Below are 12,603 nucleotides of genomic sequence, written 5' to 3' on the forward strand. Positions count from 1 at the left end.
GCACAAGTGGGTGAGAGCGTTATAACTGAGAGTCTTGGCAGTCTGTCCCAGCTTACACGTCTGTCAAAATGCACATTTCAAAAAGAGTTAAAATGGGAAAGAAGTGCCTCTGGGTGTAGGATGCTCTCTCACTGAGGGACAAGATGTGACTCGCCTGCTATTAATAGCACTTTGGGAGATAATTCCTGCCTTGTTATCTTTGCAGCCGTAATCAAGAAGCTTTGCCAAAGGCAGACTCTTCTGAGGCTCTGAGTTGTATAACCATGCTTTCTTTATAATCTCTCTCTCTCTCTTGTCTCTTTCCCATTGTTAATTCAATGCCTCTTTCTTCTTTGACATTTTCTCCTTTCTTCCTGATTCTCTGTCTTTCTCTCACTCTGCTTTTTCATGCCTCTGCCTCTGCTACTGGGCCACAGATCAGCGCCAGAAGAACATTTAAACACACTGCAGAACGTAACGAGCAGTGGTGTAGTCTACGCGATATGCAGGTATATGCAGTATACCCACTAAGAAAGCTCCAGGATTTCCATATACCCACTTAAAAATGCCCAATGACACGCAACAACATGCTTTTCATTATATTTTTGATACATTTTGAATTGTCATCTGTGTTTTTTCTACTTCACATAGGCTAAATAAAGGTATTTCCACTGTAAATTGGTGCATGAAAGTGTATCCGAATACAGGAAATGAAGTCGTTGACGCTCCAAACTTCCCTGGGGAGGACACTCAGACCCCCCACTATGATATGCCCCCCCCCCCAAAGCAGATCAGTACAGTATACCCACTACAATACATTTGACTACACCACTGGTAACGAGGACAAAACAAAACCTTCCCTGTTCTATTTGAATTAGCTTAGCAAGTGTTTTTAGTTATTTTCTTTCAGGTTTTAGATTTAAACTCAGTGACACAAAACACACCTAAAACCAAATTGCACATTTAAGCAGCTATAGCCGCTCCGTGAGGCTGAACTCACCTGAACTCTGGAGTCCAGTAGGAAAAGGCAGCGCTCTTCAAACCATTGTCTCGTTGTTTGTTCACTCAGTCACTCTCCTCACATGTCCATTCCTCTCAGTCTGGATCGCACTGTTTAATGTCATCAGTGACTCACGGTTGTTGTTGGATTGTCTTCAATGATCCATGAAGATTAAAGATAATAAACAGGTTTCTGTCTTTTTCAGGCACCATGTAACACATTCTAATTATATCTCAAGTGAGCAAATGTGATGTTTAATGCTACCGCTGCATGCAAGTAATGCGTGTACCTAGAATCATTAAATATGTAGCTATTCACAAAAATATACGTACACTGTAAAAAAACGGTAACATTACGGCAGCTGGAGCACAACATTTTTGGAGAAATAGGTAAAAATAACTTTCTTGTAAAAAATACAGTCATTTTCCATAATTAAAATGGTCTGTAGCTTAAATTTTACACAATATCTTGCGTATTATTTTTGCTTTACAATGTTTGATGAAGAATGTTTAAACCTGTAAAACTAGTTTTATCTAATCACCAATTTTATTTAATTCAATAAATGCATATACAGTATTAAACATGAATTTAACAGTTTAATCTATTAAATAAAAGATAAACATTTGTGAAATGTTGATACATTTACGAATGTATTTTAAAATTTGTCTTCTTATGTGAAAACACTTCTTTTTTTTTTTAATGGAAATGTTATGGTTATTCACAGTAACAGGTTCTCCATGTTCTTTTACCACGGACATGTAGATTCGCAGTTTATTTAGGGAATTAAAAAAAAGTTTTTTTTAGTGATACGTTTCTTTTAAATAACAGAAGTAATGTGTGGAGTTCAAATCCAACTAGCTTAAGTAGAAATCCAAGAGTGGCATTAGTTCACGTGAATTAAAGCTCCATTGTATAATTTTTTTAGTTGATTCTTAACAAAAAAACCTTTGTTTTTTCACAAATATGTGCTCATTCATGTGTAATTCCTTCCACCAACTAATCAAAGTATTCTTGTAAGCGTAGAATCTGCCATTTAGAATCATTCAGAATACATACCAGCGACTGGCTCGAATGGTGGCAGCCATGTGCGCCTCCATCTTTAAAATACATTAGCCAAAGAGGGCCATACCTCCTCGTCATGTTTGGAGAGTGTCTCTTTAGTTTTTCTTTGCCTAGGCGGTCTCACCGATCCACTGCCATCGGCTCTGTCTTTTGGTTTTTCTTTACCTTATTTCCCTCTTCCTTTAGCTTTCCCTCGCACCTCCGTCGCATCAACTGATCTCGGACTCTGCTCACGGAGAAAAATATGTAGCCTACGCTGTAAACATTGCCTTACACTATTAATCTCGTACAATATACAGAACGGACAAAGTCGTACTGGAAGCCATTTTAATCTTGGCATACGGCCAGTAGGAGTTAAAACGCGCTCGGAATGGGAAAGTAATATTCAGTTGGTTGTCATATACAATTTCACCGCTAGATGGGAGAAATTCTTACACAATGTAGCTTTAAGAAAGAAAATAGACAAAATGCACATTCAACCTTCTCTGTTTATCTGGTAAAATGTTTCGTCCATGGAAATGCCAACAAACAGCGAGGGTGACATACACAGGGCAGACTGCAGAGGCTGGACATATTGATTTTCAACCTCTTTCATCCAATCAGATCCTGGACAACACGGCGGACGGTCTGCCCTTGACCCTCTGTGGGCTGAGAGCCCCCCATCATACCGCCTCGGAGGGGGAACAGAAGGATCATATCACAGACGTAGAGTTTGGTAAATTGATTAACTGTCTTCTTGGTTACAAACCGTAGTTTTTTTCCTACTCTGTAATAATCCCCTGAAGCTGTGTGATGATGTCGCTTTTGTGATGTGTAGTATCTGATCTGTGATCCGCTCTGTACACTCTAGTTCTATGATTTGGTGATTTTTTAATGTACATGTAGAGCAACAAAACGCTGCAGGGGCTCAGCGCTTCTGATGTCACTCAATACATCTAATCTGTCCCAGGACGAGATCTGGATCACACTAGTCAGGACTGGAGAGACGGAGAGAGGGGGCGGACCAAGCAGAGGTGGGGGTGGGGGGGTCAGATAGTTCCACATGGGGGGAGCAGATGGAAGCATGTCTGTGAGGATCACAGACATGTTTCCATCTGCTGTTGATTAATTAAAGTGCTGCTAATTAAGAACAGAGTTGTGCGGCGGTAATAAATATCATACAATAACACACTAAGGTCTAGTCCATGTGCACATGGGTATTTTTTGGCCTTTCATCCACACACAAACTGTGTTTTAGGTCACTTAAAATGTGTTTTTCTTTTGGAAAACTCCTGCCAGGGTAAAGATTTTCAGAAACGTTTTCAGTGTTGGCATGTAGACAGCGAAAACAAAGTTTTGGGCTTGTAATGTCGAGACGAGCATTGGCCACTATCTCCTTTGTGAGGCGTCACAAACGAGGTGACATTTCATGCAATGTCGGACTGCAACTGGCTTTTAACACGTTTACACATAAGTGTACAGTTACTCTTCTGATATACTGAGGAACAGAGGCGTCAGAATGCTACAGAGCGATCGATGCGCCATTGCAGCCAAGAAGCCCTCCGGTAATAGCTTTTTTTACAGGCTTCGGATTGACCAACATGGCTTTAGGGTTATATCGCCCCCCTCTTGTAGGTTTGGCATGCCCTTGACAGCACTTCAATTGTGTTTTCGCATTTTTACTTGGACAGATATTTTGGTGATGGGATTTCTTTTAGAAAGAAGGAGGGAGAAACCCTGTTTTAAAAAATACCCATGTACGTGTGGACTAGGCCATAAAGGACTAGTTACATTTGAGTTTATCATATGGCCTGAATGGTAGAGACAGGAAAGAATCCCATGTTTACGACTTGCAACTCAAGATGGTTGTATGACTGCAGAGGGGTAAAATACTGTGAATTAACACTATGACATTATATCCATAGAATTTTGGGTTTTACCCATGTTGAACGACTTTGGCTGACATGAGACATCCTTGTTTCCCCTTGCTTTCAGTCTTTATGCTAAGCTAAGCTAATTGCCTCCTGACGCACGACAGAACAGCGGTAAGGATCGTCTCAACTAACGCTCAACAAGAAAATTAATGAACATGTTTTGCCAGAATTTTAAACTTTTCCTTTAACCTTCCTGTGATCTTCGGGTCAAATTTGACCCATTTTTTTTTTTAAAGTTTCTATATCAGAATTTTTGGGTTTCTTTCAACCAAATTGTCAAAGAAAAATAACGTGGATGGTTCCATACAGCACTATTCACAAGTAAAATAAATGATCAGTTCAGTACTTTCATTAAATTTGAGTGATTTATTAAATTGTATAGCATTTGAAAAAAAAATGGTAAAAGAATGTTGAAAAGAATTGACAAAAATGTCTAAAAAAGCTTCAAAAACTTCAGAAAAAAACAACCAAAATGTCAAAAAGCGTAGAAATAAGCGACATAAACGTAGAAAAAAAGTGACAAAAACGTCGGAAAAAGAGACAAGTGTCGACAAAAGTTTGAATTATAAATTTCGACCCAGGAAATCAAAAAGTTGCATGGTCGACGGGAAGACAACACAAGGAAAATGTTGACAGAGAGAAAACCATGGCTGAGAGGCAGGTTTTAGTCCAAGGGCAGAGAGAGAGATACCAACGGTAGTGTGAGTAGACTAGAGAGCCAAGTGTTTTGCATGTTGTGTATTTTTACAACTGGAAACCTGTTGGGTAACTAGACGAATAGCCTGTGGCTGATTGTGCCAAGCTTGTTGTCGCTTTGCTCAGAAACATCATTCTCAGAACACAAAGACATCTCAAACTGAAGAAAAAATAAACCAGCGTTATATATTTGAGTGTCCAGGTGTGGGTTTTTCTTTTGCTTTTATTGAACCTGGTTAACTACATGTTCCTTTTGAATGCTTTGAGAATCAGTTAGTTATCAAATATCTAAAAAGTAGCAATAATAGATAAGGATGGTAAATCCCACGAAAAGACCAAAACCAACAACTCATTTATATTACTAATCCAGTATTACATCAAAGCCAAAGTAGCCAAAGCCTCATGCGGTTAAATTCATAATACTTCCTGTCCAAGTTATTAAAATCCCATCAGTGATCCACACGCTTGCACTGTGTGACATGTTCCTTCATTACAACGAACATGGGCACTGTCGTTTTGGAGTCAATCCCACATACACCTTTCTGCAGCCAGATAAACTAAATAGACCATAAAATGTGTATTAATCCGCTGCTGAAAGTAGTCCCCTACAAATTTACCAATTACTCCTATTTAAAGTGCTCATATTATGCTTTTTGGCATTTTCCCTTTCCTTTATTGTGTTATATATGTTTTTTGTGCATGTTATAGGCTTCCAAAGTGAAAAAGCCCAAAGTCCCCCCCCCCCCAAAGGGACTTACCATCTCCAACTGTTCACAAACTGCTCCAAACAGCTCTATTGTAGTCCAGCCTTTACTTCAGAGACAAACGTGGTCACTTTGGAACACACGTTATAATGCTCGCCTAGCTGCTAGCATGGCACGCCCTCATACTCTGCTTCTGACTGGCTAGTAGTCCTTACCTAGCTACTGTCAGGGCACGCCCTCATACTCTGCTTCTGACTGGCTAGTAGTCCTTACCTAGGTACTGTCAGGGCACGCCCTCATACTCTGCTTCTGACTGGCTAGTAGTCCTTACCTAGGTACTGTCAGGGCACGCCCTCATACTCTGTTTCTGACTGGCTAGTAGTCCTTACCTAGGTACTGTCAGGGCACGCCCTCATACTCTGTTTCTGACTGGCTAGTAGTCCTTATCTAGGTACTGTCAGGGCACGCCCTCATACTCTGTTTCTGACTGGCTAGTAGTCCTTATCTAGGTACTGTCAGGGCACGCCCTCATACTCTGCTTCTGACTGGCTAGTAGTCCTTACCTAGGTACTGTCAGGGCACGCCCTCATACTCTGCTTCTGACTGGCTAGTAGTCCTTACCTAGGTACTGTCAGGGCACGCCCTCATACTCTGCTTCTGACTGGCTAGTAGTCCTTACCTAGCTACTGATCATGTGCGACTCCCAACAAAGATGGATCAGAAGTGAGATGTCTCACTCTGTAGCTAAAACAGAGAGCTCAACACACAGGGTGAAAAGAGGAGCTGCAGCAATGTGCAGTACAACTAAAATATGGTGTGTTTGGAAAATTAAACCTTGTAAACCTATTCTGATATAACCTCTTAATACAATTATGAACCTGAAAATGAGCATAATATGAGCACTTTAAGTACAGTTAGCTAAAGACTACAATGCCCAGCTGTTTTAGGAAATTACAGAGCCTTTGAAAACTAAATATGTGTCCTGTTTTATTATTCAATGAGAACAAATGGTCTTATGAGTGCTACAGACAGGGTCGTAGCCACAGTCGAAAAAGTCTGTAGAGACAGATAGCGCATTGTTGATTTTGGTCTCTTTTCATGGACTTTGATGCCTTATCTTTAAAGACAATTTGCTTCAGGAAACTCAGCATGCAGCTGAAGATAGACACAGATATCTCCTCCTTTGTTTGCTAACAAAGGTCAGCTCAGTGGCAGCAAATTACATTAGTCCATTACCTCGATGGTTACCAACCTCTGCCGCTAACTGAAGGTTAGGATGCCACAGAAATTACTATGCTGGGTTGCCAAATATTGTCGCAATTGTCGGCATCAATTGTCTAAATCGTGTGGGTCAGCTGTTGACAGTCAGGGGTTAAAGCAATTCCTCTCTAGTAACTTTTAGGGCAATATTTTGCTACAAATAATTATCCTCTGTGATTTGATTTATCTGTGCAAAGCTGTGAGCACATAACAGACCCATTTATTTGTTAAGGCAATTGATTACTTCAAAGGACAGAAATAGACATGAGTTGTGACACATATTGGATATTCACTCAGACAGACAGGCCCTGTGTGGGTGTTGGTGTTGCTGCCCTTTGATTCCACAATAAATCACAAATGGAGGTTGTATTGGTAGAAACTTCATCTGGTGATTCTACTTTTTTTTCTTTTTAATGTAACAAGACAGCTACTTCCCTGCCTTTCTTTGCACATGATTATAAACATGCTGCCAAAAAAGAAAACCACAATGAATAAATATATATATATATATATATATATATATATATATATATATATATATATATATATATATATATATATATATATATATCTGATAAATGGAATTTTTAACCAAAGAAATGAGTTTTGAATAGTCTGATCCACACTCTCCTTTTTGTTCACTCTCCTTTTGTTTCAGCAGGCATGCGGTGTTGTAAGTTAACTTCAGATAAAATATTATAAACAAATATATACACTTGGTAATATAGCCGTCTAAAACAATTCTCTCAATAAATGTAAAGTTACTGTAAACATGCACTCTTTTCCCACTGAGTTCTCTTGGCGCCCAGGCTCCATTGGGAAAAACTACAAATCAAGGAGAAAATGATTATAATGTGCTGTATTTCTCATCTTGTGACATCCCCACAGTGCCTTAGCATTACTGCCAGTTCAATAGGTGTATATTCAAACATGAACCATTGAGATGGATGACAGTGACATACGGCTAACCTGTCTGTTTTCATGGGGCCTGGGTGCAAGAGTAATGACTCAGTGTATTTTAAAGGGAAACAGGGTATAAAGGCATGAGAGCCTGACCCTACAGTGGAGCTCAGTTTGTACCGTCAGAACCTCTCAGCAGTCTCCCTCCGCCCTGCACTGTTAACACACACATTTCAACAGGGCGCAAGACAGTTTCCCACAAGCGTCTAACTCACATAAAGATCGTTTGAGTTTTAACATTCACATATTTACATTCTCTTCGATAATCTTGTCTGTAATTTTCTTGAGCATGAAAGTTCATTCTTTAACTTGGGGAAAGTATGTGTGACAAAATATTCTCACTTCAAGGTCCATTACCTGTACCTACGACCTTTTTCTGAGGCCGATATCGATGTTTGAGAGTTACAAAAAGGTGACAATATATCAGTTCGGTTGATATTCTTTTTTTTTAAATAAACATTTTTGATAAGGATCTGCTAAATGTGTTTTTTTAAAGAATTATTGCTAAGATATGTTCTGAGTGGGACAATTTACAGTTAAAAAAATAAACTTTTTCAGTTTCTCAGTGTGCATGGCTCTAGGGATGGCAATTTCGGTTTGTTGGTCGGTTGATTCACCACTTTGGTCCAGACTGAAATAACTCAACAACTACTGGATGCATTCCCATGAAACTTTGCATGGACATTCATGGTCCCAAGAGGATAAATCCTACTGACTCTGTTGATCCTCTGACGTTTCCTCCACCATGAGGTTCAGATCTGTGGTTTTAAGTTTTCAGGTCAAAAGCTGAATGTCCAATACTTTGATACAAATACCTGCAAAACTACTGACATTCCCATCAGCCTCAGCTGTGCTTAGTGCTGATTAGCAAACATTAGCATGCTAAAGTAAGATGGAAAATCATGCTGAACTTAACATCAACATGTTAACATTATACAGTAATTGTAAGCATGTTAGAATGCAAAGATAAGCACAGGAATTTCCGCAGTGTGGCATTAATAAAGTCTATCTTATCTTATTAGCATTTAGCTCAACGCACTGCTAAGCTTTGGTGCAGCCTCATAGAGACGCTATGGCTGATGATTATTTTTGTTAAAATACACCAATCATTCAGTATCAGAACATGTCTTTACTGTAATTTCTTGTTTCTTGTCGGCCGACATGTACGCCAACACCGATATATCTGCAATAAACTTTTATTATTGGTCTAGTTTTACTTTTAGCCGATAGACAAGGACTTGAGCCGGCTCCATTCGCTGATGAAGGCCATGTTTAAAGCTCAATATGAACCATGAGATTATTTTGTCATACATTCTGTAATTTTGATGCATTTGTTGTTCCCGTTTCTTCTACAAGCAAGGACGAAGCCAAGCTGAGAAGAGAAGAGGATACAACACTAAACCTTGATCTAAAACAATAGGAATTAGACAAAGTGGGAAACTCACTCAGAGAGCGACTGCAGCAGCTCAGTACGGTAAAGAATACTGATCTGAACTCCTCTAAGCTAAGATTTCCACATTAATAACAATGATATATTAAAAACACATTCGTGTGTACAGTATATGTGAGCTACTCCTACGTTCCAGAAATATACATATACTCTTTCTGCACACACTGTATAGTATACTTTGCCATATTGTGGGGACATTAATATGGATACATTCTATATAAACACTGAACTAAGCTCTCTGGTTTCTGAATGATAAATCCATCTTCCGTCAAACACAATTCCTCTACAGTACCATCACATCTTTATTTGGTAAACAAATCATGAATGCATTAAAGGTCCAATGTGTGGGAATTTCTCCCATCTAGCGTTGAGATCATATATCGCAATCAACTCTCTTGCGCCACGCAGTTCAAAGTACGTATTACAGCTACGGTAGCCTTCACGCTTCAAAGAGCCGGTCTCTTGCAGAAGAAGACTCCTGTTCCTGAAATTTGGTTTTGAATACGTGTGGTCCTCCATGTTTCCTTCTTCAAACTTGCCGGGAAGCTACGATACCCATTAGCAGCATTAGCAGCACCTGTGAGTTTATCATGTGACAGCGAAAACGTGAAAGGCGGAGCAGTATGTCGTGTATGTCCCTTACCGGCTAACGTATTTCAAGATGGCGCATGAATATGGAGCGTCTACCCCAGTTCATGCAAATGAAAATGTAAAATTTCAAGCCAATAGGAATACTTGGAATTGATGGTGGTGGTAAATATTCATGAAAAAGGACAAGTTTGTGAACGGGCAACATAGATTTTGATAATGAACAACTAAACACGTTACACATTGGACCTTTAAAGCAGTAGTAGCAGACTCTGGGATTCGCACTCTAACAGCACACTTGACATTGTGAGTTGATGTTTGACACGGTAATTAGGCGTACAGTTTCACTGTAGGAGAGACAGACCCTCCCTGAAATAGAAGGATAAATTTAGTGCCCCTGCCAATGCTCTGGTAAATAAAAACCCTCGGGGGCCCCGCTGTTATACCCTTGTGGTGATTTATTTAAATCCTTGACCCACTAGAAGTGTCCTATGCTGTATGGCATACGGTGCACAGGAGCTGCTGTTGATACAATTTGGATGGTAGCGTTAGACTACATCTACACTACTATGTTTTGGTTTAAAAAACAAATATCTTTTGCTACGTTTATGCCTTGCATCCACACTACTCCGGCGTTTCCGAGCCCCTAAAACGGAGACATTTGGAAAAAGTGCTGCCCCCGTTTTGGTTTGAAAACTCCGGGGTTGCTTTGTAGTCTGGACCAGTCCCCCAGGAAGTGCGCCGGACTTTGAAACCAATTTCACATAGTGGCCAAAAGAGGTGAATTACAACTTCCGTGTCCATCACGTGATGGGCCCAAAAATACTTTTTTTCCATAGACTTACACGGCGAAAGAGACTGTAAATCAGTGGATATATTTTATCGAGCGTCACAACCCCCACAAAATGACTCGTTTCACCATTACATTTAGAAAGTCTAGAAGAGCCGCATGATTGAATCTTTTAATCCCCATTCGAGTTAGCGGAGCGCTACACCGGAAGGTCCCTAGTGCGCCAGCTCTATGGGCCCCATAGTGTGGAAGCAGCGTCGACCATCGGGGCAATTTCGAACGCTGTATCCATGGTTTTTTATACATCCATTGTCAGAAACAGAGACCTTTGGAAATGACGATGCACGTCTTCTCAGTTAGGTAGGCTTACACACCTTTCAGTAATCGTCGCTCCAAGCTAATAAATCCCTGCTCTTACTTTTCGCCAAATGATTTTCTGTATTTTCAATTTATACATCCGGGATTTTCAACCGCAGAGTAACGTCAGACAATTTGCTTCCTTTTTACACTGGCATGTACATGCCCAGTGTGCGTGAATGGTCATGTGATATGTGTTGTCAGACGTGTTAATATGGACGGAGATTAGTTCTGCAACTGGAGCTAAAACTCTTGTGTGGACAGAGATCGTTTTTTTGTCTCAAAACGCAGCTTAAAAATGAAAACGTAGTAGCATAAATGTAGCCTTAAAGTTCAACAACCACAGAGGACCAATGAGTTTTTTAAGAACACAACTACAATGTCTCCAATCTCTACTTTCAATCTCGACTTGATTTCTATAGCGATAACTAGAGAACAAATGGACAGGAACTTCCTCTGCCTGAAGTTTATCGCCAGATCATCCACGCAGTCTGTAAATATGGTTTAGAGGATCTGTTTTTGTAGGCCAGTGATGCTAAGGGGCCAAAATCCCTGCATGTTTCAACCCATTCCAGGCCACTGCCATCAACCCACAAACAAAATAAGTCAATAATGGATGAGGCTTTTCCTCTTTTCTCTGCTCGGCTGTGCTGTGCTGTCAGTCTGTGGGGAGGCCCCGGAGCGAGCGCTCTTACAAGCAACCGCTGTTTCATTATTCATACAGGTGTTTTAACGAAGAGGTGGATGTTTCTCTATTTACTACTCACCGGCCTTGTAAACAACCACGGTTACAGCCACACCGCTCTCACTCCTTATCTTTCTCCCTGTAGTGTGTCGGAGCTCTTTCTTTCTCATCATACAACCTGCTTTCTTTAACCCCTACGTCCCCTCACTATCACTTTCTGTACTTCATTTGAGGGCTGTGGTGGAATCCCAGCCGCCAGAGTTGTGTTTAGCGGGCAGTGCAGTACTGGAGTTTTTTTGGGCTGAGAGACTAAACTAAATCCATGGTTGGGACGGAGTTTTGGGGAAAATAACTAGAGGATGATGGTTACACAGGAAAAGGTCGGTACTGTATACTGAGAGTCATTTCTTTTTGGGTGCCATCACTGCACGTTACTCTGGGAATGAATTGTCTGTAGGCATCCTGACTTCAGGAATGTTCCACACTGATCAGGTTGATGAACGTCCCACTTTCATTCTCCAACCAGGGAACAGTGTACCAGTCGTCTGATGGAGCTGCCTATACAGTGGGTGGCGTGTGTGTGTGCGTGTGTGTGTGTGTGTGTTTGCGTAAATGGACTCTATGTGTTTTTGTGTGTGCATGCATGTATCCTAGTCGCGGCTCCGGTTGCGTTTCTTGAAGAAAAAGAACGGCGTCTTCTGAGGCGGGCCCAGTAAAATGGGGACCTGGTTCATGTGTGTGATCCTGATCTGTAAGATTCAGATAGAGAAAAACATGACAATGGTACAATGTTTATACAGGAAGCGGTTCCCAATATCTTTTTTTTAAAAATTTTTTACAAATTCACAAGGTTGACAGTCATCACTTCCTTGCTCTTCACAACAGACTGTTATAAAATCAGTCACTGCAGCCTTGCAAATAACCTCCATAACACAACAAAAAGCTTTCTATCTTCTGCCTTCATCAACGTCCACTATGACAATATAAAAAGAGGTTGAAATGCCGTGAGGATGAACAGATAATAGTTGATTTCCCTCTTTTTTTTAATGAAGAAATAGACTGTGGTATTTGATGGCATGTTGTTGTTTGAGGTTGAGGCTAGGGGCGTGCAGAGGAGGAAGAGCAAGAAAATTAACCCATACAGAATAAAAGCTGAGTA

At 40.4% G+C, this 12,603-nt stretch overlaps 1 protein-coding gene across 6 annotated transcripts in view; it reads right to left on the reverse strand.

The window, feature by feature from the left end:
* Nucleotides 1-11,778: 11,778 nt before the first annotated feature.
* LOC116053036 (diacylglycerol kinase beta) overlaps nt 11,779-12,603 on the reverse strand; it is a 133,887-nt gene continuing 133,062 nt past the window's right edge. For all 6 annotated transcript variants that reach the window (XM_036004675.1, XM_036004674.1, XM_036004676.1 and 3 more), the window contains one exon: nt 11,779-12,193. In XM_036004675.1, coding sequence (XP_035860568.1) covers nt 12,095-12,193 — 99 coding nt within the window. In that variant the 3' untranslated portion in view covers nt 11,779-12,094. The remainder of the gene's footprint in view (nt 12,194-12,603) is intronic.

This window comes from Sander lucioperca, chromosome 8 (assembly GCF_008315115.2).
Source record: "Sander lucioperca isolate FBNREF2018 chromosome 8, SLUC_FBN_1.2, whole genome shotgun sequence".
NCBI lineage: Eukaryota > Metazoa > Chordata > Actinopteri > Perciformes > Percidae > Sander > Sander lucioperca.